Below are 24,272 nucleotides of genomic sequence, written 5' to 3'. Positions count from 1 at the left end.
AAAAAATATATTATATAATATGAATAATGCGTTAATGACAGAACTTCTGTAATTACTTATATTTTAAGACTTAGTATGAAATTATTAAATCAAACAGTAAGAAACATTTATTAGAAGCTTGCAAGATCATTTCTGAAGAACGTTGATAGTAGTTTTTATTAAGTAGAAACTCACAGATTATTTTCATCGATAACAGAAGTGATGTGTCTATTCTGTTTTCCACTTTTCACCAACTAACCATTAAATTCTTTTTATCTTTGTGGGTAGATTTATATTGATATCAATGTAATAACTCAATTTTCTAAAAGAGCAAAAATAAGTTGTCAAATCGAACAAGTTTAATACACACAAAATCTTATATAAAATTGTAATGCAAGATAATCAATTAGGACCAATACAAGAAAAAAATAATGTACGGTAAAATAATGAGGTAAATGTATTAACATTTACAAATTATCAAAATTATCAAGTACACTATATTAGGAAGCAGGAAAGACAAAAATGATAGTTATAGTAATATATATTCTACCATTTCTTTAGTATTGGTTTTTACATAAGGATTTCATGAAATTTACGTATAATCGCACAGAAATATTAAAATTTGAGTCTGAATGTTTTACTAAATCATCATAGTCATAAAGCGAAAAATAAACGTTACCTAAAACTAACTTTTAGTAAGTAAAAGTGTCTAAAAAGCTATTGTCATAGGGTCATATGTGTACATTATCAGATTTGTGAAAACGATTTAAGCGTATTGTATTTCGTTTAATTGTTCCTGACTGAATTGAATAGAACAACGCTGAGAAGCATATAATAATTATTCCAGGCCTTCCAAAAAGATTTAATAAAACATAATCAAGTGTTTTAATTCAAATAAGGCAAAGAAAGAATTAAATATTTACTTAGTAGTTACAATACCACACATTACATGTATTATTTCTTAATCGTAAAAACTCGAGGTTATGTCTAACAAAGTATGTATTCACTTGTTTTCGGTTTTGTCTATATACCTAATTTCCCATATATGTATATATCCCTATAAATAATATAACCTTGTCGATACTTACCAATGTATGAAGATTTCACACAAATCGTTAAGGTTACAAGAAATAGAAAAAATACAAAAAAGAGATATATATATATAACAATTTTACGTTACCAGTACCACAGTACGACTTTCCATAAACCATCCCAATAGATAGTTGACTAACTGATGCACGTTTTGATTGTATGGTCGTTTGATCAACAATTATTTCCATCCTAAAATTCGATCAGCGGATTGGTCACCGATAAGATTATGGAATTCCAAACTCAGATACCTATTCTTCCCCTTTCTGGATCTCAGTTACATTCACCGTACGTACTTATCATCCCATTTGTCTATTTCATTCGATCCTTTAATATGGAAGTCATTAATATCGCCAAACTATCAACTTTTTTTTTTTTTGCTGAACGCGAATTCAATCGGTCAAAATCTATCGTCGCTACATGGATTAGGGAGAGGTATGTAAATTATTTATATGAATTAAAATAATTATGCGTGAATATTACTTATACATACTTACACGAAAACTTGGGACATAATAATGTAATTATTTGAGGATAAAAAGTATACACAAAATTATATATTACAAATGTTTATTCTTAGTAACTTTTATTTCATGTAGTTAGACCACTAAAGAATGTAAAAACGTTGCAGCCATTAGCAAATTTGGTTTACTTATATAGTAATACAAATTTCCCAAGTCACACCACGAGGAGGTTGCTGCAAATAGTGACTCGCCCTAACTCCAACGGGCCCATCCACCCTTCCTTTGCAGAAAAACTCGACAACCTGCGGTAAACATCATCGCAGTCTATTAACCGTTTATTCCAATTGGAACGGAACGGTTTGCAAAAAAATGGACCTACCCGAAAAAGAGGTAGAAGTGCTAACCATCCTCTAAACTCTTTTAAAGCTATCTCTTAACTAAAACTTATACTAAACCCTATCTAAAATCTAAAAATTGAGCTAATCCCTAATGTCCCTAGCTAATAAACTAGATAGGTAGGAGATAGATGTGTACAATCGCGTAATTTATATGTTATTTAGTGGCATACTTCTTAATAAAAGAAGAGCCAACGATAACGGTAGAACGATACGAAACTATATAAGAAATCTCCATACCATGGGAGATTGTGCTAGTTTAATTACGTTGCACACCACGCCCGATTCGTCGTCTCGGGGATACAGGAAAAGGTAGAATTGTAAATGAAATAGAAACAATAATTGTGTTGCTATTCCATTTACATGCAAATTTTGTAGACGAGACAAAGCTAGGAAACTGCGTTTCTCTGCGTTGCAGAGATATTAATGTTTCTCTTGCTTCTGCTCATCTACAATAAGCAAAGATCCCTAATGGGTTACCGATTTTACACGTGTGATCCCTCCAGCCCAATTACTAAGAATCGTATTAAAAATAAAGAGGCTGTTGAGGAACAACAGACTATATATCTGCCGAATCACCGCGTAAAACGGGTCATGTAATGGCGGTGCACAACACAGTAATCTTCGAATTTCAGAGAATTCGATTATTACCAAGTGCAGCACAAATTGTATCTTTGTAATCGTAACGCTTCAGAAATAACTGCCAAAAGCCCTGTTAGATTTGACTGCGCCAAAGCAACAAGGAAAATGGCGGCGATTTCCATTTTGCCTTACTTTCAAAAAGTATACAATTCTCACCTTACAGACGTGTAAATAGAAGGAAGCGAAATGTGAAAAGGGGACTTACGATCGTTCGGGAGTCACAATGAAACCAAACTGCACCACACGGAAGACGCGAAACATGCGGTGGACGAGAAAAACACTAACATATAGAACGACGCGATTATACGGAGTCTAGCTTGAACACGATACTATAAATTGAAACAAAATAAAAAGAAAGGTGAAAAGGATGATGAAAAAACTATTATGATTAAAAAAAAATAAAATCAATCCTTGAAAGATATAAGAATTATTGAACAAGAGCAAAACGACCTTTTACCACGATAGTTCAAGCTAAACTGAAATGAAGAAGTCCAACGGTTGCTTAGGTGGATTGATAGTGCTGCCACCGGAAGTTGATATTACTACGTTTACTACGACTTATATGTAAAAATAACCCAGATAAGTATTAAATAAGTACAAAATCATAGAAATAAAATGTTACAATATATATATATTTTTTTTTTTGTTATATATACGTTTATAATCTTCGCCAAAATGAAATGACGAAATAATTATTTCTACTTTTAAAGTAAAATCTTTTTTGTATTGCCCGATGGACGCGACATCTATAAATAATCTATGTAAGCACCGACGAAGAAGTTCGTTGGTAGAAAAAAAGACGAAAAAAAGAATAGAAATACGAGTAGTTTCTGATTTCGTTCTTAGAAATATGTATTTACAATGTTTCCAGATATATAATTTGTTTTCCTTTTTTTTCTTACATTTTTGTTCAGGTTAAAATAAAATTACAATAGGTTGAGGATAAAAATGTAAATTACATTAGATGTTGTTTTATAGGATATAATGATAAACACAATTCATTTCTTAAATTTTAATACGTTTTAATTACGCTGGAACAATGATAGTACTTACATGCTGTTTCCATCAATGGTATGCGTGAATGTAGCTTTTTTGTTAAAGATATAGGTATACATATAAGAAAATAGGAATTCGATTGTAGTTTTAAAACAAATATCAATAAGCTTCTGTTCATAATACCTAGGAAATGAGTATTCAGTTAACGATTTACTTTTGCAGTATTGACTTTAATAATTTAAAAAAAATTACTGAACGTTGCTTGAAACCCCTCTTAGATGTAAATTTGTGTTATGTAGACGAGGGGACGGATATGAATACCTGGGGAGATCCGGTATATCTTTTGTTCAGTTTTTGAGGAGAAAGTGTATACATTAACGTAGCCGTCTAGCTTCTCTTTCGGATTCTAAGAGTGTTAGAATGTCTCCTTCTCGTACAGGACCCTTTACATTTCTGATTAACTGCCGATTTTGTTCGTTCAAAAATTCAACTTTGACTTGAGTACATTGTCCTTGGGATCCTGTTCTGCCAAGGACCTTCACTACCCTTGCACGAACTATAGGTTTCTCCATGACTTTAAATTTTCGAACTTTTTGAAATTCTGATGCGTTATTGCACAGTGGACTATGACTTTCGCAACGAATTCTATAAACTGCGCTTACCAACTTAATTACACAATTTCTAATAGAATTTGAGAATATATATATTCAATAATATTCGAAATACTTATTATGTGATAAAAAAACATAGAACATTTGTAGAAAAGAATTAACGTTACAATTTTGACATGCTCTAATGAAATAATTAATTTTTATAGTTTACAGCATTCTAATCTTAAATTGTAAGAAATGAAAAACTTAAAGACGCTTTACTTTGGCAGCATTGCTAAAAGCAAGCTTAAAATAATTCTATTCCTCCATTAGATTGGTCGCTTATGCACCACGTGCTCTGACGAATTCTTTCGGTTACAATTTCGAATTCTATATTTCAAGCGCACTAGATAGATCCGTTATCGATATCCAGTACAATTACATTTTGAATAAAGGTAACATCGTTGTGTTTTTACACATTATACAGATGTTTTTATTCATTTGTGCTTTAGTATAAACGTGTCATTCTTTGCTCAAAACACGAAATATTATATTGGAAATTTTATTTCGCAAGGATTTGTAATATCTTCCTTCCCGCGTGTACATATCGTTTCTCTTTTTTATACACATATTTTTATTTGTTTTCGATATCGCACACACAAACGCACAGCCTTACACACGTATACTTTCTTGTTTATATAAAATTACAATACTTGAAAAAAGTGTCATGAATTGTATGCGATACATGGTCGGACAATATACATAAATTGTACATTGTACGTGTGGAATATGTGTCCTAAAAGCGAGAACGTCTTAATTAATTTTTTTATGCTGCGTATCTACATTATGTATATGCAAACGTGATATTATGCTATTCAAGTTCTTTAACAGCAGTTTGAGAGTTCTGCTCGCAAGATGGTCACGTGCAATTAAAAATTTGCTTGTTCGTTATTACAGTCTCAATTCTCGCGAGCCTTGAACACAATACGCGCGGATTCGTGTAAACCTAACATTTTGTTCGTGTAAACCACTAAACCTAACATTTTACCATCTTTACATCTGTTAATAATTCACTCAATCGCGAATGCAATTACGCAGCATTATACATAGAAAAAATAATCAATAACTTGTGTCATAAGAAATAATGATGATAAGAATGAATGGTAAACGAATATGAATTTTATCCGGCTTCAATTCATCGTACCGATATTACGTACGCTTAAACCTTGGTTCTACATAATATGTTGGTATATATTTTTATGAGCAAAACTACTAAGAATATAGAGCTGACTATAGTATGGTAGAATTAAATAGTTTATTTTGGTTTTTGAATATTTTACTTTTGTTATGTTATAAATACGAACCAAGGTCTAAACAGATATTCCACTCTTTATTTTCAAAACATGATAACAGTATACATGATAACATAACTGTTATCTTATTGTATCTATTCAATTTCGATGCCCTATTACTTCATGTTTATTAATCCTTACACTTATACCATTTTATATGTACATCTCATAGAGCTTGTCTTTAAACACCAAACAATGTTTGTCGATACTGAATCACAGACATTCCATATTATTATTACTAGAATGCATTTGGAATGAAATATAAATGATCATACGATATCCAAATATATGGTAATGTCGATTTTAAACCTTGACAATTTGATTATGGTATAACGTTTATTATTAAATGTTTTATCATGGTAAAATTGAAATAATAACAAAATATTCGCACATAGATACATACTATGTATACTGCAGTGCGTCGTTGTCTCTTGATTATATGTTTGGTTAATTTGCTTATTTACATATAACAATAAGTAGAAATATAAATGATAATTATACAGCAAATCTAAGAATAAGGAAATTTTTGGCCTACTCCTATCTCTATCCTTACTTCATGATTCATAAATTGTTTCTTCGCATACTGTATTAGCTGTATGCAAAATCACCGGTTTAACACCGCTTTATCATTCAATAAACAGTCTGATAATTTATGATCGAATTAATTCTTAAATTTCAATAAAGAGAAATAGACTGATATCTTGATTGATATTACATCGAAAACAACTTGTCTAAGAGTAAAGAAGAACAACTTCCTGGAAACATTTCAAACATATAGAATGCCTGTAATAAGTACTGTCATAATTATGTTGCAATTACATTAAAGGTAATAAATATACATCGGAATACAATTAATATAATTCGCCTCTACCATAAAGATAAAATACGATAATAAGTTTGCTTTAAATTAAAAGTACTAACAGTAAGTCAAATTTATATTTGATATTGAAATATAAAAATATTTATATGATAATACTTTAATCTACATATATTATTTCTGCCCAGAATTGAGAAACTCATCAAATATATAAGAGAGTAAGATTATTCTGACTCCAACTGTGTGATTACATATTATGATTATGACATGACTACATACATAATACGAAACGCCATGAAACGAGATCTAATTTAAGTAAGTCAAAGAAAAGTCTATAAATTTTTTGTTTTTTCCTTCCGTTTTTTCTTTTTCAGTTCTTGAATAAATGAACCCGTAGCGATAAGAACAATGCATAGGCCGTGAACAAAATTCTTGTAAAAGTTCCAAAAACCGAAATAATCCTGTTAAAGTCATACTCACATGCCTAATTTGTTTTTTTTTTTTTTCATTTTTAATTCTAATTTTTTCTTTTCTTTCTTTTTTTTTTTTTTTAATAATATACTCCCTTCACCTCGTTAATTAAACGACTATATCGTAATAAATATAACAATGTTCAGCATTCCAGACTTAGAAGCAAACGCACAGGCAGCTAGTGATTGGTCAGGTGTGAGCTTTTTACAGTATATGTTTTATCATTTTTTCTTTATCGCTTAAACGTTATAATTATTGATTTATCTATAAATGGAATGACAATATGGATAAGGTTTGCTCGCGATCTCGTAAGAAATCATTTAGTACAAATATGTGTATAGGTATCTCGCCGATATACCTAAGTATCGGACATACATATGTAAATTAATTTTTGGTACTTCAATGCTTCGGCTAAAACTTCTTTTTGTCCGTTAGGTTTAAACGATTAATGGTCGTTTATCATCAGTGGTATATCTTCGAGGTACCTCCCGCATAGACTAATCGTAAGTGAATGTAGTGACGTAAATATCTATAAGAACAATAAAGAATCCGTTCTAATTTTCGTGATTTGTAAATTCTATTGCTTATCTATCAAAAAAAGTCTATGCTGTCGCGTGGTGCACACGCGCTCGTTGGAGGGACCATGAGTCTTGAACGGGCCTAAGGCTCCTGGCGAGTTTGTAATAATTGGCTATAAATGTTTGCACTTCGATTGAGAATGTATAGTACCAACAGTGATCTCTTTTCGGTCTATTATCGATGATTTACAATTTCAATGTAATTCTGGCGCACTCTATTGTGTTAAAAATGCCTAAACTGTGTTCTTTTATGCGTACCATTCGTTTGTGTCTACTATTGTTAGTCATCTCACTTGATCGTATGAAACAACATACGTATCTCTTTGAGTTTGCGTGAAATATGAATGTTTTCGTCAACATTTACAATTTGTATTTACATGGCAGAAATTACATTAATTGCAATTGATATTGGAAATGCGTTATTATGAATGAAGGCTTCCTTTTAAACTTCGGTTCTTTCAAAAAAAAAAACACGAGGTAATGAAGCACTATACACCCTTCATAATAGAACGTTTTAAAGGCGATTTTCTCATTTGCAACATGAACGTGTAAATGAGATGATGAATTCCAGTAAGTAGAAAGTAGAAAATCTTAATAGTTGACGACAAATGGGAAAAAAAAAAAAAAAAAAAAAGAAATATTTCATCGCGCTATTTTCAGGCATGTACCTATGTTATGTTATTTTGATACATAAATGTCCGGGTATTTCTATTTTTAGAGAAAGAATCGAAATTTAGAATCGTAACCGCGAATTTCCGAAGAAGACTTGTCAGCTTCCACGTTCGGGCTAGATTGAGGTAAAATGAATATTCCTAACACGATGACGACCAAATGATCATCAATTATATTCGGCCACTGTGTGTTTTAACGAAGAGATCGTAACTTCAGTCTCAGTACAAAGTAGGCGATCACTCTCAAGGTAAGCAAAAAACCTGCCAACGCAACGGCGTCTAGCCAGAAGACAGCGTTTTGCATCGACATTTCTTCCAGGAACTTCGTCGGGCTCTTGAAGTGGCAGTAAGCGTCAGAACACTTGAGCTTAGCACGATTATAACCATATACAGAAATCATGGCACCTTCAAAGCTGTACCTGACATAACTCACGTATGAAAGAAACTTGAGATATTTTGGAATGGCATCAAAATTGACGAAGAAACCGGAGAACAGAATGATGGGCACTGACGACACAGGGCCAATAAATACTCCGCTCTGCAAGAAGGATAAAATTTGTCGTTTCATTAAGGTCCGAGAGATGACACTAAATAACACAAAAGCAAATTTTATAGATTAGAATATAAAACAGTACCTCTACACTCATCGCTGCACCTATTACTAAACCAATGGATTGCGAAACTAACGCTGTTAATATACATATAGTTAAATACATCATGAATCTATTTGTTTCCAATGGTTGCGACGTCATGAAGTATACGATAATGACGTATGCTATAGAATACACTATCTACAATAAAAATAACAAACACGTTAATTGAAATGAGTGTTCATTGAAAACATAAGTGTTGAAATAAAAAGTCTTATATGTACTTACTTGAAAGGGTACATCGGCTAAAGTTCTCGCAAGATAATAAGCTTTCACAGAATACCAGTAATTTAAATGTTCTCTCACGAATACAGCCATTTCTGTCGGAACTATATCAAAAAACGTTGTTAATACATACAGAAAGACAAGGCTTAAGTATTTATCTTGTAGTTCACTTACACGTAAGAATCGTAGGCATCATAGCAGTGAACATGAGAAACATCACCGTAAAGAAGACGCAACCGGCATTACTCATTACCTTCGAGGCCTCATTGCCGATGTCGTAATAAATTGCACCAATGAGGAATCCAACGATTATATGGGAAATCAGCCTTACTCTCGTTAATGTCTACGATAAAAATGATAAAATATCATCAAACAAACGAAATATTACTATTGAACAAAGCTGTGTGCAAGTATACTAACCATGTCTCTTATTTGCGACAAGAATATTCTTTTAAGAAGGATCCAAAATTGGGTACAACTATTCGTTGGAAAGCCAACTTTTTGTTCTATACTCTCCGCACTGTCCAACAAAGAAGTCGTACAAGAAATTGGTATGTTGATTACTGTCCCGCCATTCGGTTGTTTTGTCACACCGTTTGGTATTAAAGCAGATTCAGATTTTGTTTCTTGTTGCGGCGATTCTTTTGCGATATCATTCGATACAGTTTGCACTGCATTTATCGTAGCTTGATGTTGCTGATAATTAGCACATCTACCGTTATTTACTGCCATGACTAATTTGTGCACGCATTCTCCGTGTTCTCCACATGCCACTTCCATAACTAAACGAAATTGTTTTTCCTTTTTTAAATGAAATTTGAACGAATATTCAAGTCTTTAACTTAATAATTTTACCTACCGTAATCCGCTGGATTATGATAACTAGGACATTCCAAACCCATTGACGACAAAAAAGGTACCAGGCCACCAACGTTTCCTTGATATATACACTGGCCCTCGGCCAAAAGGTACAAATGATCGAACATTTCAAACAGTCGAGCGCTTGGTTGATGTATCGTACATATAATAGTCCTTCCTAAGATATCGAAGAAATAAAAACATTTATCAAACAATAGACAGTATTACTAATTATGAGATAGTGATGATTTCATATTTAAGAAATTCGTTGTCGCAATTACCTCCTCTGCTTAACGATTTGAGCAAACTTAAACATTGATAACAAGTCGAACTGTCCAAGCCAGAAGTTGGTTCATCAAAAAACATCACCGGAGGGTTGTTAACAAGTTCCAATGCAATCGATAGCCTTTTTCTCTGCCCTCCACTAAGACAGTGGGTTTGTGTATTGCTCGCGTCGCTTAGGCCGAGCGTTTCGATGATTTCTTCGATCTGCGTTAAACATTATTTTGTTCAAATTATTATTTTAAGTGATTCGGATACTGTTTCTGCGTTTCATTTGTTTCCAGAGTTTCGTTTTTTTAACGTACCACCACTCTCTTTTCCCTCGCGCTGATGTCTTTTCCTAATTTTAAATTAGCCGAAACAGTCATTGTCTCATAGACCGTTAAATGAGGTAAAAGACGATCGTCTTGCATTATGTAACAGGACATCTTTCGAAATCTTCTCAGATTCCTGTCCTTTCCGTTTATCAAAACAGAACCACTCAAGTGAGATGTTCTGAAAATATAGAATACCGTGATGTTTTTTTTATTCAACTTGTATTTTTCTCTTAACATCATATAAATTATTTGGAAACAATAACTCACTTGTAACCTGCCAAAACGTTCATCAGTGTACTTTTTCCAGCACCCGAAGGACCCATGATAGCGGTCAGTTCTCCCGATTGGAATTTACCGTTTACGCATTTTAAAATTGTTTTGTACCCTGCAACGTAAAATACCATAAGATTTATCATCTTTTCTTGTTTCCTTAGTTTTTCGTATTTTCCTATCTCTCCTTTTTTGTACGATATTTTGACGATTTATTTCATATTTCGCATTGGCAAAATGGAGTTAAAATTTTGTCAAATTTACTTGCTCGTGAAGGTAATATAGAGAAATTTCATTAAAGCGCAGATTTCGCGAGTGCCTAGATTCTCTAGCTGTGGCCTCTTCACGATCTAATCCAGCTGCACCTCTAAGGTACATTTGGGCCGAAACAGGAGATGATACAGCCTATACATTCCTGTTGATTATTTCAGCTAGGTTATTGTTGAATATATTTTTAAACAAAGTGTCTACCGAATGTGCTTCTATGCACAAATATTTATACGTATCGTTCTCGTTCGTTATGTTTTTTACGTAATGTGTCGTTCTTTCGAAGACCAACCTCTCTTTCTGCCTTCGGATACGCTGTACGCTAGGTTCTTGAACTCAACGTCAACCGGTGGCCTCTTCGGTAAATGCGTCAATGTTACTGCCGGCCTTTTGCCATCCTGTCCTGGACTATGGTTTGGTACTTTTCTCGCGAACATACTACTGCTACACATTGCAACTGCGGTACCATTAGACGCACTACCATTGCAATTGCAATGGAGATTATTTTGCGAGCCACTGCAATACAAACAAGAAAATATTGCGGTATTCAGAAAGGACTCTTTTACCCGTGTTTCAAACATTTCGAGCATTTCGGGCACTTCAGATAATTCAGCTCGATTGAAATAGCTTGAGGAATAGATATTTTAATTCAACGAATTAAATAACTGTTGGTTTTCGTTTTCACGAAAGCGATATTTAAGTCAAACTACCACAAGAAACGGTTCGCTCTAGTCCTACTTTAATAATCGTTAGATTTTTAATTTTCTTCTTTTTTACATTTTTTGTCTCGCTTTAAATATTAATTCGGTTACGGTACAGTTAGAACATGACTAAGTCTTTTATCCTATACCTGCGAGCATGGCTTGCATTGGTGTAAAATGAATTTTAGAAGCTACGCGATGTTAAGCATACGATGTTCATCGCATCTGTAATTTAATCGCTCATTTCATTCTAATTTTAAGGTTTCAACAAAAATAAGGATTAATCGATATCGCGATCGTATGTACCGTTATCAAAGGGATAATCAATTAAATTTTTGCAAACAAATTTGAACGATTTTGTGTACTTATGAATATACATTAAATATAATTACCAAAAATCTGACTTCGTTGATTTTTGCTTATATTTTTATTTTCGCATCATTTAATTCGAATGTAATGTGTATTTTTGCGAAGGACCACCTGAAAAAGTCAAACGTACCAATACTTTTCCCATATAATTTAACAATAAGTATCTAACCTTAGTTTAAAAACTTTTCGCAGTTTTACTTTGTGAACGACAAATTATATCGATGCTTTGTGAAAGCCTTAAAGCGATCAATGGGAAGACCTTGAGATCCGTTTTAGTCGTATTTGGGATATATTAGTTCGCGTGTTCGATGTTCACTCCATGACCGCGGTGGTCTTTGTTATACATTCTCAATCTAATGTATCCAATAAAATTCTGCTTGGTGTATATGAATAAAAAAGAAACAGATAAACTCAAACTAAACTAAAATCTACGATTATCCTTCCCTATTATTAGATACCTATTTAAAAATGGTTATTCAAGCACACAATTAATCACCAAAGTTGGATCTAAGAATATCTCGATCTAAAAATGAACAAAAGTTGATTGTACTACATATGTACGTAAAACTTTAACATCAATTTATAGTATTGAATCCTTAATGAAAGTTCAGACGATTATGCGTATACGTTATACGTTGATCTTCTGCTTAGATTCAGTAAAATAAATAATTTTTGAGCACAGAAAATATTAAATGAGAAGCAGTATTAGAATATAAACTGCTTAAAGAGATACTTTTGAAACGTAATATCGAAAAGACGTTCATTGAAAAGAGGTAACCTTTGCAATCACGCTATCCAATCTTTTTTGTAGAAGGATTCGCACACGATGTAGTTTATTACGCAACTATCGGTAGTATCGACTACGTTATTTCTTATTTACGCTAGTTATAAAGAATGTAACGATGCGAGACTGTCGGAAAGCTTAATCGCCAAAAGACATACTCGTTCTTATATTTTCGTTTTTTATGGGAAGCCCGTACGAACGATTGACAGAATTTAAAGTAGTCTTGTTTTTTCACCTCCTACATATAAACTTTTCGTTCGATACATCGAAGTTGAAGTGATTTGAAATCCAAATGAAACTTTCTAAGAATTTGTGCTTAAAAAATTGTTCAAGCGCTATCTTTTGCGTAATGATTAGCGACTATGTAGCATACCTAAGAACAGCATTGTTCAGACTTTCCAAATGCAGTGAAGGTGGAGGCGATTTAATTGTCACCTGATGACTTCCACCTGGAATGAACTGTACCTGTTCATCTCCACTGTATCTAGATCCTCCTCCACCAGCCAGAGCGAGATTCTTTAAATCTGCCATCATCTGTTGATGCTGGAACCATAAATTCGCCAATTACATCTCGTCCCGCTGTAAAAGTTACAGCGATTATAATTTGATTGAAAATTGTTTCTAGCGTCGATCTACTGGTCGATACTGATTGAATTGCTAAATAAAAGAACGAATAGTTTTAAATAATAAATAAATAAAAACTGGCAGCAGTTCCTTTTATGTAAAATGTCTAATATTATTTAACATTATTTTATAATAAATAACGTTAAAATTGTCGTTAATGTTAAATAATGTTAATGTAAAAGGATATGGCAAGAAATTCTGTGCAACGCTTCGAAAGTATTCTCAGGATAACATCCATGAATCACACGCATTTGAAGCAAGAACTTTGGAATGGTCGAAACGAGTTTGAGAACAAAGAACTTCTTCCTCCTTGCCTGTAGAGCAACATTTTTTTTTTCCTTTTTAAGACTTATTGTCGCATTACTAGACGATAAATCCTAACATTATCTGTCGTACTCGTGGACAGAAATGAATAAATCTTATTCTAATCGATGAACAAGGGAAGAGATATTAAATTCAGACAAAGAAATATTAAATTCTCCCTTTCAAGTTCATTTTAACTGTAATTTCTTGCCTTCTAAAGGAGAGAACGTTCGTTCTTCTCTTACGCCCGATAATGATAGAAAGAACGAAATTCGAACACACGTGTTATTTTCGAAAGATATGATAACGCGCCTATAATTATCGGACTATATTACAACTGAATTGAATTTTATTGATTAGCGATGCGATAATCGAGTACTTTCTTGTCATCTAGATCGATAGAATGAATTTACAATTAGGTATGTATTAGATGCGATAAATGAAATAACCTGAAATGAAATAACAAATGTTAAATATTCCGATAGATCTCAAAACATGTGGTTCAGAACATACAAATATATATTTCGATGAATTCAATTTCGATGAGAATGAACGCTTGTTGCTACAGGTGGGTAAATCTTAATCGCTAATCGATCGATCGATCGATCGACATAATCCGTAAATCGATAAATTTTTAATTGAACGTCGCTTACAATTGTTTTTACAAGATACCTACTTACGTATCTATAGATTTAACAAGTAAATGAACAACCTTCGCATTAGAACAAGTTATCGTTGGTAACGATCGATCGAGCCACGATCGTTACAAATATTCGTTTAGATGGTCAAGAATCATATTTTTGTCATTCGGCCGACAAACTCGTAGACGGATTATAATACTAAACTTTTCTGCATAAATCGGTCGCGATCGTACAGGGTCAATGCCCATTGCATCTCTCGAGCATCGCGTTACTCTCGAAAGATCTTTTAAACGAACCTGATAGAAGGGCGGCTATACTTCAATTCCAGCAAATGTCTTGATGAACACATGTGATACGTAGAATCATTGCGACGAAGCATGCTTGTTACAACATTGATTCAACGCATACAACGATCTGTTTATCACGTACATATTACCAACATACGCTTTACATCAAATTTATTTTGTTGAAATTTCGCGAACGATTTCAACTCCACGTGGCCCAACGAATCTACCTACATAGTTGCTTCTAAGAGGAATAAGATTCAGACGAACAACATCGAGAATTTAACCTTCTACATCATGAAAACAGGCCGCAGTGGTCTGCCAAGATCGAAACGAATGTCATCATTACCTTTCTTTGTTAACTCGTCTTTGTTAACTTAACAAGTGTGTGTAAAAAAAGTGAACTTTCCTTTTTTAATCTTTCTAACAATATGTATAATCCCATTCTATCACTGATATATATTAACTATACAATTATAAACATTGCAAGTGTTGCACTAAACGTATCGAACATGTGTTTTAATGGCAGTCGCAAATGGGAGAACTGTTAAAAAGGGCTGCGAAATTAAATGGGTCATCAGAGGTAATATGTAAAGAAAATGATCCGAAACCACACAAGCTTTGTGTCGTACTTGTAAAGTTACGAATTTTTTAACACTGGAACTGGACTTGATTTTATTTTGCTACCTTTCGTAACTCTGCACTTTCGGTAAAATTTCGGTAAAATAGCGAATGAATAATAAGAAAATGAAAAAAGAAGAAAATAAGGATTTACGAGTTGCGAGACAGGTAGACAAAAGGGGATGGGTTAAACCTTCAGGTAGGATAAGAGGGCCGCGGGTACAGTGTACGAGTTAAAAATTTATGAAAGTGACCGAACAAGCGTTATGATCATTATAAATAGAGTGAACTCACCATCGGTCGAATTTAAATTTAGGTATCCTAACAGCGTCCGAAATCATACCCCGATGATGACGCTGTGCATTCTCTGCCTCTCCGCCCTTTCTTTGATCGCTGCACTATACACAACGTCGTGTTTCACGAGAAAATAGTGATCACACGGCAATCACAGTAGAACGTGGAGTAACCCAAGATGTACATAGGCTAGCTAGGCCGTAGTGAATCGCTACGATGCGTCTTTGATCCTTGTCTTGACTTTTCCAATGATCGATGAGAAGATTTTCAAATTGCAAGGCCGCATTCGTTTTCGAGGAAAGAGTAGTATTCGATAGGATCACAATTGTCTCCGTTGAGCGTACACGCATAAGCGAAAATCGAGTCGCGAAACAACTAAACGATCCGCAATACTGTATCCACTGACAGCAGAGAGAAACGATCGCAACACTGTCCAGAATCAGCTGTCGTACTATGCACCACCGTTCGCCTCTACCAACCAAATGAACTGAGCTGTCCGACTCGAAACCAGGGACGACTACCGTCGTCGGAGCCCTCTCCCACTTGCGTGTTTCTCTTCCGTCTCTCGATTTCGAGGTTTTGCGAGGTTCTAACCACGCGATCAGATTTGTAAGCGTTCTGCGCTTTGCGTTATCCTGTCATTACCAATGACTCAGGATATTTTCTTCTATTCGCAATTACCTACGACAACAGTAAAATGCCATATGGAGGCACATTCATTTCCCTCCAGTCTATTTCTACTATTTTCTCTGATAGCTACAATTCTTCGATCTATCGCAACTTCATACGAAAATCGAAAATACCGCGAATACATAGGACTAACGACGTAGAACTAGATGTAGGACATTTAATTCTTAATTAACTGACTCCGGCTATGTCATCAAGTTGAAAAATTACATTTTATTCTCTTCCTTGAGTTCTTTGAGTTTTTTTTAGGAGAAGGAAAAACCAATGACTATGGAATATTTTGAATGCTATTTTTCGAAGGCGGATGTAATGATACGATGCTCGATATAATGATAGGAATAAATGAAACGGTAGAATATCTGTTTGTAATTTGCGTGCATGATACGCAGCACGGTTTGAAGGCCAAGCATTAACTTTTCTTATCGGAGTGTCATGTTTATGAATTATTCGAGGAATGATAGACAGAGTTTTCTTGCGTGCGTTTGGAAGTTCTATGACAGTTTCAAAAGTCTGGCCGTATAGGTAGGGCTTGCGAACAAGATAGCACGTTCCTGTATCTCCTCGCGCATGCACAACAATGTACCATATTGTCATAGGGTTGAAATTTCCGTGGACGGTTCTGCAAATTTCGACCATGTCGAAATCTATATTTCGTGGCGTGTAAAAGAGAAAGGGCTACATAGAGAAAGAGAAAGGAGCGAATTATATTAGAAGAATTGAGATAGGGAATAGGTGAACGAGACGCGATATTTCAAGAAGGAGCAAGAAAGAAACAAGCAATGGAGAAGGGAGAAAGAGTTACCACATACTGTGGGTCGATACTCTAGCACTAGCTTCGCGCTCGGTACAGGTGTACTCGTAACTCGGTACATCTGTACCGAAGAAACGCAGTTCACTCATCGTCAGTGCAAAGAGAGAGTGAGAGAGAATGAGAGAAAGAGAAAGACTAATGTATCCGTATCCAGACGATCGTAGACAAGGGCTACTGCACTTATGAATGAAAATCGAAGTTTAGGTTTGGTTCTGACGCAAACACAACATGCTTATCTACTGTCTCTCTGCATTTTCGCATGCGTTTCAGCCGCTTTTAGATACTGTACTGCTATCGGACGGTATAAATCACAATCTCCTATGCGCGATTCTTCCATATCTTCAACGGATTTTTCTACGAGATGAATAACGCTTTTTCTACTTCTTACATAGATGAAACATCAAAAGTTTCGATGTTTTTCGTTACATCTGGAAGAAACATAATATTATATTTAAGATTTTTCCTTTTCTCACAAGACAAAGAAATTTTACTACGTGATGCCTTGTTTTCCTACTTGTACTTCCTACAAGTAAACGGACTTTTTCCGTAGATTGCTATCGTTTTTACCAAAATTGTAGACACTAACTTTCGATTTTCAAACTATGGAAAGTTAATCTGGAGAATTGAAAATCCCGCGCTACATGTATTCTGCTAACAGCAGAATATTTACTAAACAGCCACTCGGCAAACGTAGTCTTTTGCGTTACATGTCAATAGAATTCTAACGATAGATTGTCCCTCGTTTAAACTGTTTAAAGAAGCCAACTATCGACTCACGTTCAAGAAAGTACGAATGACGATACAAATGTATAAAGTAAAATGGTATGGTTTTTTTTTTAGAAAAAATATATAGAAATATGTATTTACACTGGTAAATCTATGTTATATCGTTTATTGTCGAATGAAATGAAATAATGGACTTCGAAAAAGAAGTTATTTCGATGTTCTATTATTATTATTATTTCTATCGTTTTTGATAATACGGTCGAAGTTCGCATCCTTTCTCTGCGTCATTTAGTCATTATTCCGCCTTACTAAAGCGGGAACTGCTGTTATGTGCGGTACATATGCACTAAACTAAACAACATATTTATGTTGATCCGATAAGTGTGTTATAAATTAAATTACTAAATATTCAGTCTCATGCGTACAATGAACACGTGACTAATCGTGTGTCGACCTATTTTTCACTGATTCCGTTCGTAAACGCAAACGACTCGGTGTAATCGGAGGTATTCTTACGAGCCAATTTTTGGGTAATCGGCTTGTCTGTTTTGGTATTCTATTATAAGAGAACATACTGTTCAGAATTGTCACTAGAACGTCGAACATGCGTATACCAAATTGCACGAGGCTAATATGACATAAAATAATAATTTCGTATAAACTTTCAGAAATTTCATATGTTTTGCAAGTTGAATAAGAATAATAAGTTTTAAGAATGTACTTACGTTTTAAAAAGTTCGATAATATTTTAAAAATTCTTCATCGACAAATTAATCGCGTACTATAATTTTCTTTGTAATTTTCAAAGAATTTGTTTCATCTTACTATGAATCATTCACACGTGTTTTATATCTATAAGTAAATATAAGTAAATATATCTACAATGTAGAACAATGTCTTGAAACTATATACCAATTTTTTTACAGCGAAGATTTCTTCAGTTCTTGTTTCAAATATTCTTCAGTTGTTTGGTTCACAGTAAGAAAATTTACAGTAGGAATTCTAAGAAATATAAATACCTAAAGAAGAAAGTTTCTACTTGCATTCCACATCTTCAATTACGATCGTACAATACATAGGTACTTGAGTAGTATTTCGTTGTAGCTGTGAGTCCATAGAATTATTCTCAATGTTTAAAGTTACGCAATTTATATTTAGGTATAAACTTAGATTATTATTACGTTAAACATATATCACGTTAATATATTTAATTATATTTCAATTATGATCATGGCAAGTCTTCGATTTTGGAGCGACAAATTATAAACGACAATTTATATTGTACTTTACCATGCATCTTTTTTATTAGGACGACCATCGGTATATATACATATGTACACATATATTTATACATATTTCCATAATTAATTGGATTAAAATTACGTCTTGAGCATATATCGCAGTCTAGTGAATGTTGCTTTGTTTTAATTACATAGTAGTATGTGTTTATATACTCATGTAGTTCTTGACATCACGGTCTTCAGTGCAACTGTACTTGATCTGACGTCTGAAACGCGGATAGCAAATATCCCCTCTGACTAGATACATTAGAACAAAGAAACTGAGAATCGACTTTGGCTTTAACGTGATTTCATTTCGACTCGTATACGGATAAATAATGCTTATCTCTAAGTATTCTGATTTTAACATCTTCTGATATCACATTGAAGTTGTTAATTTGATCTTTTGATTATATGCTTGACTCGAGATAATGAGTAATATCACTTTAATCAATGAGTTGAACGGTAGTCAATTTTTCAGTGGTATTTCTTTCAAATAAAACGATACACGTGAACGAACTGCACAAATATGTAGTAAAAGATAGCAATATTACAGATGTTTTCAAGGAAATCTGAAATTATTATCAAGCATGAAATTCTTTTATCATGCGCATGTTCTTATCTTATAATTGTAAAATAAAAACTACTGTTTTGTAAAAAGGACCGGTCAGGTATTATATTCCTACATTTTCAATATTCATTTTATAAATATAATATACTATTCTATTGTGAACTTTATGTTGTTGAAATATATACAAGATATGTATTGCACTGAAATGAATGAATAGCTGTAATTATAAAGGTATAAAAATAGAGTTATATGTTATCGTATAAGACGGTGTAAGTGGATGCAATATAGGCATAGAAAGAGAACGCTGCACGGAGGTCTTTTCTGCCTTTGTCTGTCAATCAGGCATGATATTGATGCTGCTCGTTAATCTGTGTAACATTTGCATATTCATTGTACGAATGTATATGCATTATTAGGACAAGGACACAAAGGGCTTCTATGCAGCGTTCTCTTTCTATTCCTGTATGTACCGCTTTCTCAGCTCGGTCACGCATTTTATCTTTATATGCATCTCTATGGGTTGCAACAGTGACAGTGGTAAAGGACTTTTGTGGTAGAGGTCGCGATTAAACACTTACTCATAGGTAAGTAGAATGTTGCAGTTGTGATCTTTCAACGTTTGTCATGCAAAGTTCATATCCATCAAAAATATTTTACAACAAGTTATTTGAACTATTACGAAATGTTTTACAATTTCTGGCTACCGAAGGGATTTCCGAGCCAACGACGAAATATCTCGTTTGTTAATTGTGATCAAAATAACGCTAGAGAAAGACAGTTATTCTCGTAGGCAGTAGCTTATAGATACATACATGATTGCACGAGTGAACAAAGATAATAAAATAGAGGAAGAAAGAAAGTGAACTTGTGGACAGTAGAAGGAATGCGACGAAATCAGCCATTATTCGTTCAGGCTGCTGATTTATACAAAAATACATCTAAAATGTTTGAGCCGACAGAACAGGGAAAGGTAAGAAACACTTGCGAGTTCCTGCTGTCTCTATTCATAGTTTAATCGAAACACTCTGTCACTATCGTAAATGACGTAAACATTCAAGTCACATGCAATAGTTATGGTACGTCAACAAGAGTGAACAAAACTCTATGCAGAAGCGTAATTCCTTAAATATGATTCGTTTCCATACCTAGATCAATTATAGTTGGTTGTCATTGTATATTTTCATAAAGTTCGTATACTTTGTGTAACGATGACCACACTTGTGAGTGAGGTTATGTCCTTGCTATCATACGCAACATATCATACGAGCATAGTACGTTATGCTCGTTTTACCCTTGCATAGGTTTTATAGAATTATTTTCATTTAGTATTAAATAATTTGATATATTTTATATTTGTATGTATTGCATAATCAATTTTTAATTAGGATTTATGCATTCATACGGGAGTTGTACTACGAAGTGCAAACACAAGAGAAGATGAGGTTCATAGTCTAGGCACATTAAATATCGTTGAATATGTAAGTAGACTTGATTTAGACTATGATTTATTACTTTAAACAATATAGAATACTTTTCTGTAAAATTGCAGAGTTTTGGCAAATGTATAGAATGGAAACCCATAGAAGACTCTGTAGTATCAGAGAATCAAGATCAAGACCCAGAATGGTCTTTGGTAGATACTCATATCAGACGTACGCGTACTTCATCGGAAGGACCAGATTCGTTTGGTCGTACGAGGACTGTTAGAATTTTGTTCTCAGATTTAAACTCCTTTCGTGTAAATCATGGGGGGCAGCAGCTTATATTTATGCAAAAGGATGGTACTACCTATGTTGCCTTCTTCCAGCTATCTAATGCTGAAAGTTTTGTAAATTCTCTAAAAGGATTTATTAAATTTGTAAAGTCTCGTACAAACAGAAATTTGTACATTGTAGTGGATGAGGTCCAATCAGTACTAAGTAAATCATTTGCTGAATTGGACTTATTTCAAGAGAACACTTCAGATTATGTTTGGAAATTTGTAAAAAATTTACATAACCGTCCATATGAAACAACACTGGAAGCATTTAGTAAACTGGCAGATATCTGCTGTAAGTATACAAAGGAATTGTGGGATAGGAGAAATATTATTTCCGCGACTTCTACTATTTTTAAACAATTTTGTATAACTTTTAAATTACAGTATACAAAGACCCTGCTAAACGTCCAGTCGAAGAAGCAGTTGCGGATATATTAAATAATTCTTTTACAATTGATGTTGCTCCTCTACCAGTATCAGTAGGTTCTGGGGAGGAATATGAAATGATTGGCGAACATGAATTGGGTGTAGTATTACCCCCAAGACCAGCTTGTCCGAGAGGTATGGCGGAAATAGTGTTGTATCAAATTATATCGTCAAAAGTATATAAATATACGTGATTATATTAGGTACTCCACTGTCACAAGAGCAGTGGAACAAATATAAGGATCCGGAAGAAAGAATTTTAAATCCTCAAGAAGTGAAAGAAATTATTTTTCATGGGGTTTGTGTATATGTAGTTTAAATATATATATATATATATATTAATCGTTTTTCATAAATGGTTTTTATAAAAAAGAAGAAACATAAAGAAAGGAAGAAGTACAACATAGAATTTTATTTGGAACATCACTGATTATTTACACATGTGTATAAAAAACAAATTAAACAGATTATGAAATTTTATAGGGTATTGTACCATCATTACGTTTCGAAGTGTGGAAATTTTTATTAAATTATTATCCATGGAATTCTACGCATATTGAAAGGTTAGAACTTAAAAAAAAGAAGACTGATGAATACTTCATGATGAAATTACAATGGAAGTCGATGACGCCTGTACAAGAGAATAATTTCTCTGATTACCGAGATCGAAAGAGTTTGATAGGTAACGTCATAAAGTATTTAAATAGTAATTTACGAAAATATATAAGTTATAATATTTGAAAATATATAAATTTTAGAAAAGGATGTGAATAGAACAGATAGAACGCATCCGTACTACTCGGGTGATAACAATCCTCATTTAGCACAATTATATGATATTCTTATGACCTATGTAATGTACAATTTTGATTTGGGATACGTTCAAGGCATGAGCGATCTTCTGAGTCCTATTTTATGTTTAATGGAAAGTGAGGTTGATGCGTTTTGGTGCTTTGTTGGTTTTATGAACAAAGTGGTATGTTTATTATAATAAATTCTGAATTGCAAACATTCATAGAAAATTTTAATCAATCATGATTATTATACGCAAAACAGAGTACCAATTTTGAAATAGACCAAGCTGGGATGAAGGCCCAATTGTGCCAATTATATACTCTTCTGAGTACTACAGATCCACAATTAGCACATTACTTGAATAAGCACGATTCAGGAAATATGTTCTTTTGCTTTCGTTGGCTTTTGGTACTATTTAAAAGAGAATTCAACGCGGTTGATATAATGAGATTATGGGAAGTATTATGGACTGATTTACCATGTAAGAATTTCCATCTCCTTTTATGTGCAGCTATTTTGGATACAGAAAGAAATGTGCTTATGGAAAATCGTTATGGACTTACAGAAATATTGAAGGTAAACTGTAAATTATGCAATTGTGAGATATTTATTCCGTAATTGACACATAGTACACATTGCAGCACATAAATGATCTTTCACACCATATTGAATTGCCTTGGGCATTATCTAAAGCCGAGGGTATCTATTGTCAATTAATGTCAGTTGCGGACCAGTTGCCTGATAATGTTCGCGTAATAATTGGACTTGAACCTATGAATAAAACGTCACCAATAAGTGAAATAGAAAATGGTGAAGCTTCTGGTCATAATCTCGTAATTGATGGAGCTGATGAAGCTGATAGTAATTCAAGGAGAGATAGTACAGAAAGCGGCAATATTAATTTTGAAGATAATGAAGTTTCGTTCGAACGCGGATTAAATTTATCGTACATGTGAGAACAGGATCGTTCGTTCATCATTATCTGAAGAATGTTGTGCATCAATGTGTTGTTCATTACACAGTCAATTTTGTATCATTTATTACTTTTAAGGAACAACAATTGTAGTCACACTCTTCAAGATGAACGTATATGCATTGTTTGTTAAAATGATGCAGCGATGCCTTTTCGGCACCCAACGAACTTTATCTTGCGCAAATGATTTCGTATTTTCTTTATGAAACGAATCATTTCGACCGAAATGTGATACTACAATCCACATTTTGATCATTCGAGTTAGAATTCTGCACATGTCAAACATGACCTCGAAATTATAAAGTTATACTGAAAATAATTGTCAGTAGTGTTGAGTTTTGAGATATTTATAAAATTCACTGTGAGTACGTAAATATTCCTTATCTATTAAGTAGGAGGTAGTTTCGTACAACCACATATTCTGTATCTTACCGATGCTTTTGATGCATATGAATTTTGAACAGAGAACAGAAAGAATTTAGAATGTATTTTGACTTTAATCAGTGTTAATGCTTGTATCATCTTCATTTAAGTTTAAACGTCTTTCTTAAACCTGTATAAAGGCTTACAACTGTACTGTACATTTCTAATAAAAGTCACCTGTTTCATCTTCAATATTCATAATTTCTTTTATTCATAATTTTAGAAATATGAAATCAACTTTTGAAATCTAGAATGGATTGCAAATATGTTTACAATTCTTATAAGAA

At 33.5% G+C, this 24,272-nt stretch overlaps 3 protein-coding genes across 8 annotated transcripts; 1 reads left to right on the top strand and 2 right to left on the bottom strand.

Annotated features, from left to right (window-relative positions):
- Nucleotides 1–3,566: 3,566 nt before the first annotated feature.
- LOC126914309 (40S ribosomal protein S28-like) lies at nt 3,567–4,288 on the bottom strand. Its single transcript, XM_050718059.1, has 2 exons — nt 3,887–4,288; nt 3,567–3,748 (listed from the first exon to the last, which is right to left on the bottom strand). Exon 1 carries the CDS (start codon nt 4,135–4,137, stop codon nt 3,940–3,942), a length of 198 nt encoding a protein of 65 aa, XP_050574016.1. The 5' UTR covers nt 4,138–4,288; the 3' UTR covers nt 3,567–3,748; nt 3,887–3,939.
- A 415-nt stretch (nt 4,289–4,703) lies between these two features.
- On the bottom strand, nt 4,704–16,046 carry LOC126914276 (ATP-binding cassette sub-family G member 4). 2 transcript variants are annotated; one of them, XM_050717991.1, is made up of 12 exons: nt 15,535–16,046; nt 13,141–13,310; nt 11,206–11,429; nt 10,644–10,761; nt 10,365–10,554; nt 10,059–10,266; nt 9,779–9,955; nt 9,340–9,701; nt 9,094–9,262; nt 8,923–9,023; nt 8,680–8,835; nt 4,704–8,582 (listed from the first exon to the last, which is right to left on the bottom strand). In XM_050717991.1, the coding sequence occupies exons 1-12, from the start codon at nt 15,535–15,537 to the stop codon at nt 8,238–8,240; spliced, it is 2,223 nt and encodes a 740-aa protein (XP_050573948.1). In that variant the 5' UTR covers nt 15,538–16,046; the 3' UTR covers nt 4,704–8,237. The 2 variants fall into 2 exon arrangements, with proteins under 2 accessions (XP_050573948.1, XP_050573949.1); XM_050717992.1 differs by lacking the exon at nt 15,535–16,046 and adding an exon at nt 12,007–12,094 and having other exon boundaries at nt 13,141–13,272.
- Nucleotides 16,047–20,067: 4,021 nt separating this feature from the next.
- On the top strand, nt 20,068–24,177 carry LOC126914282 (TBC1 domain family member 15-like). Of its 5 annotated transcripts, none has more exons than XM_050718004.1 (9): nt 20,068–20,579; nt 20,995–21,087; nt 21,159–21,660; nt 21,753–21,929; nt 21,998–22,092; nt 22,278–22,476; nt 22,553–22,770; nt 22,851–23,165; nt 23,219–24,177. In XM_050718004.1, exons 1-9 carry the CDS (start codon nt 20,493–20,495, stop codon nt 23,543–23,545), a joined length of 2,013 nt encoding a protein of 670 aa, XP_050573961.1. In that variant the 5' UTR covers nt 20,068–20,492; the 3' UTR covers nt 23,546–24,177. The 5 variants fall into 5 exon arrangements, with proteins under 5 accessions (XP_050573961.1, XP_050573965.1, XP_050573964.1 ...); XM_050718008.1 differs by having other exon boundaries at nt 20,069–20,579; nt 21,178–21,660; XM_050718007.1 differs by having other exon boundaries at nt 20,069–20,579; nt 21,136–21,660.
- Nucleotides 24,178–24,272: the final 95 nt, after the last annotated feature.

Source organism: Bombus affinis, chromosome 3 (genome assembly GCF_024516045.1).
Source record: "Bombus affinis isolate iyBomAffi1 chromosome 3, iyBomAffi1.2, whole genome shotgun sequence".
NCBI lineage: Eukaryota > Metazoa > Arthropoda > Insecta > Hymenoptera > Apidae > Bombus > Bombus affinis.
The sequence above is the reverse complement of the archived record's forward strand: the minus strand, read 5'-3'. Positions and strand labels throughout refer to the sequence as shown.

Excerpts from the sequence above, each read along its gene's own strand:
- LOC126914276 (XM_050717991.1), bottom strand. Across the intron at positions 9,263-9,339 it reads TGTCGCAAATAAGAGACATG|ACATTAACGAGAGTAAGGCT; the intron begins GTTAGTATACTT and ends TTTTTATCGTAG. Across the intron at positions 8,836-8,922 it reads TAGCCGATGTACCCTTTCAA|ATAGTGTATTCTATAGCATA; the intron begins GTAAGTACATAT and ends TTTTTATTGTAG.
- LOC126914309 (XM_050718059.1), bottom strand. The coding sequence starts at position 4,137 with ATGGAGAAACCTATAGTTCGTGCAAGGGTAGTGAAGGTCCTTGGCAGA.
- LOC126914282 (XM_050718004.1), top strand. The coding sequence starts at position 20,493 with ATGCGACGAAATCAGCCATTATTCGTTCAGGCTGCTGATTTATACAAA. Across the intron at positions 22,093-22,277 it reads AAGAAATTATTTTTCATGGG|GGTATTGTACCATCATTACG; the intron begins GTTTGTGTATAT and ends GAAATTTTATAG. Across the intron at positions 22,477-22,552 it reads AGATCGAAAGAGTTTGATAG|AAAAGGATGTGAATAGAACA; the intron begins GTAACGTCATAA and ends TATAAATTTTAG.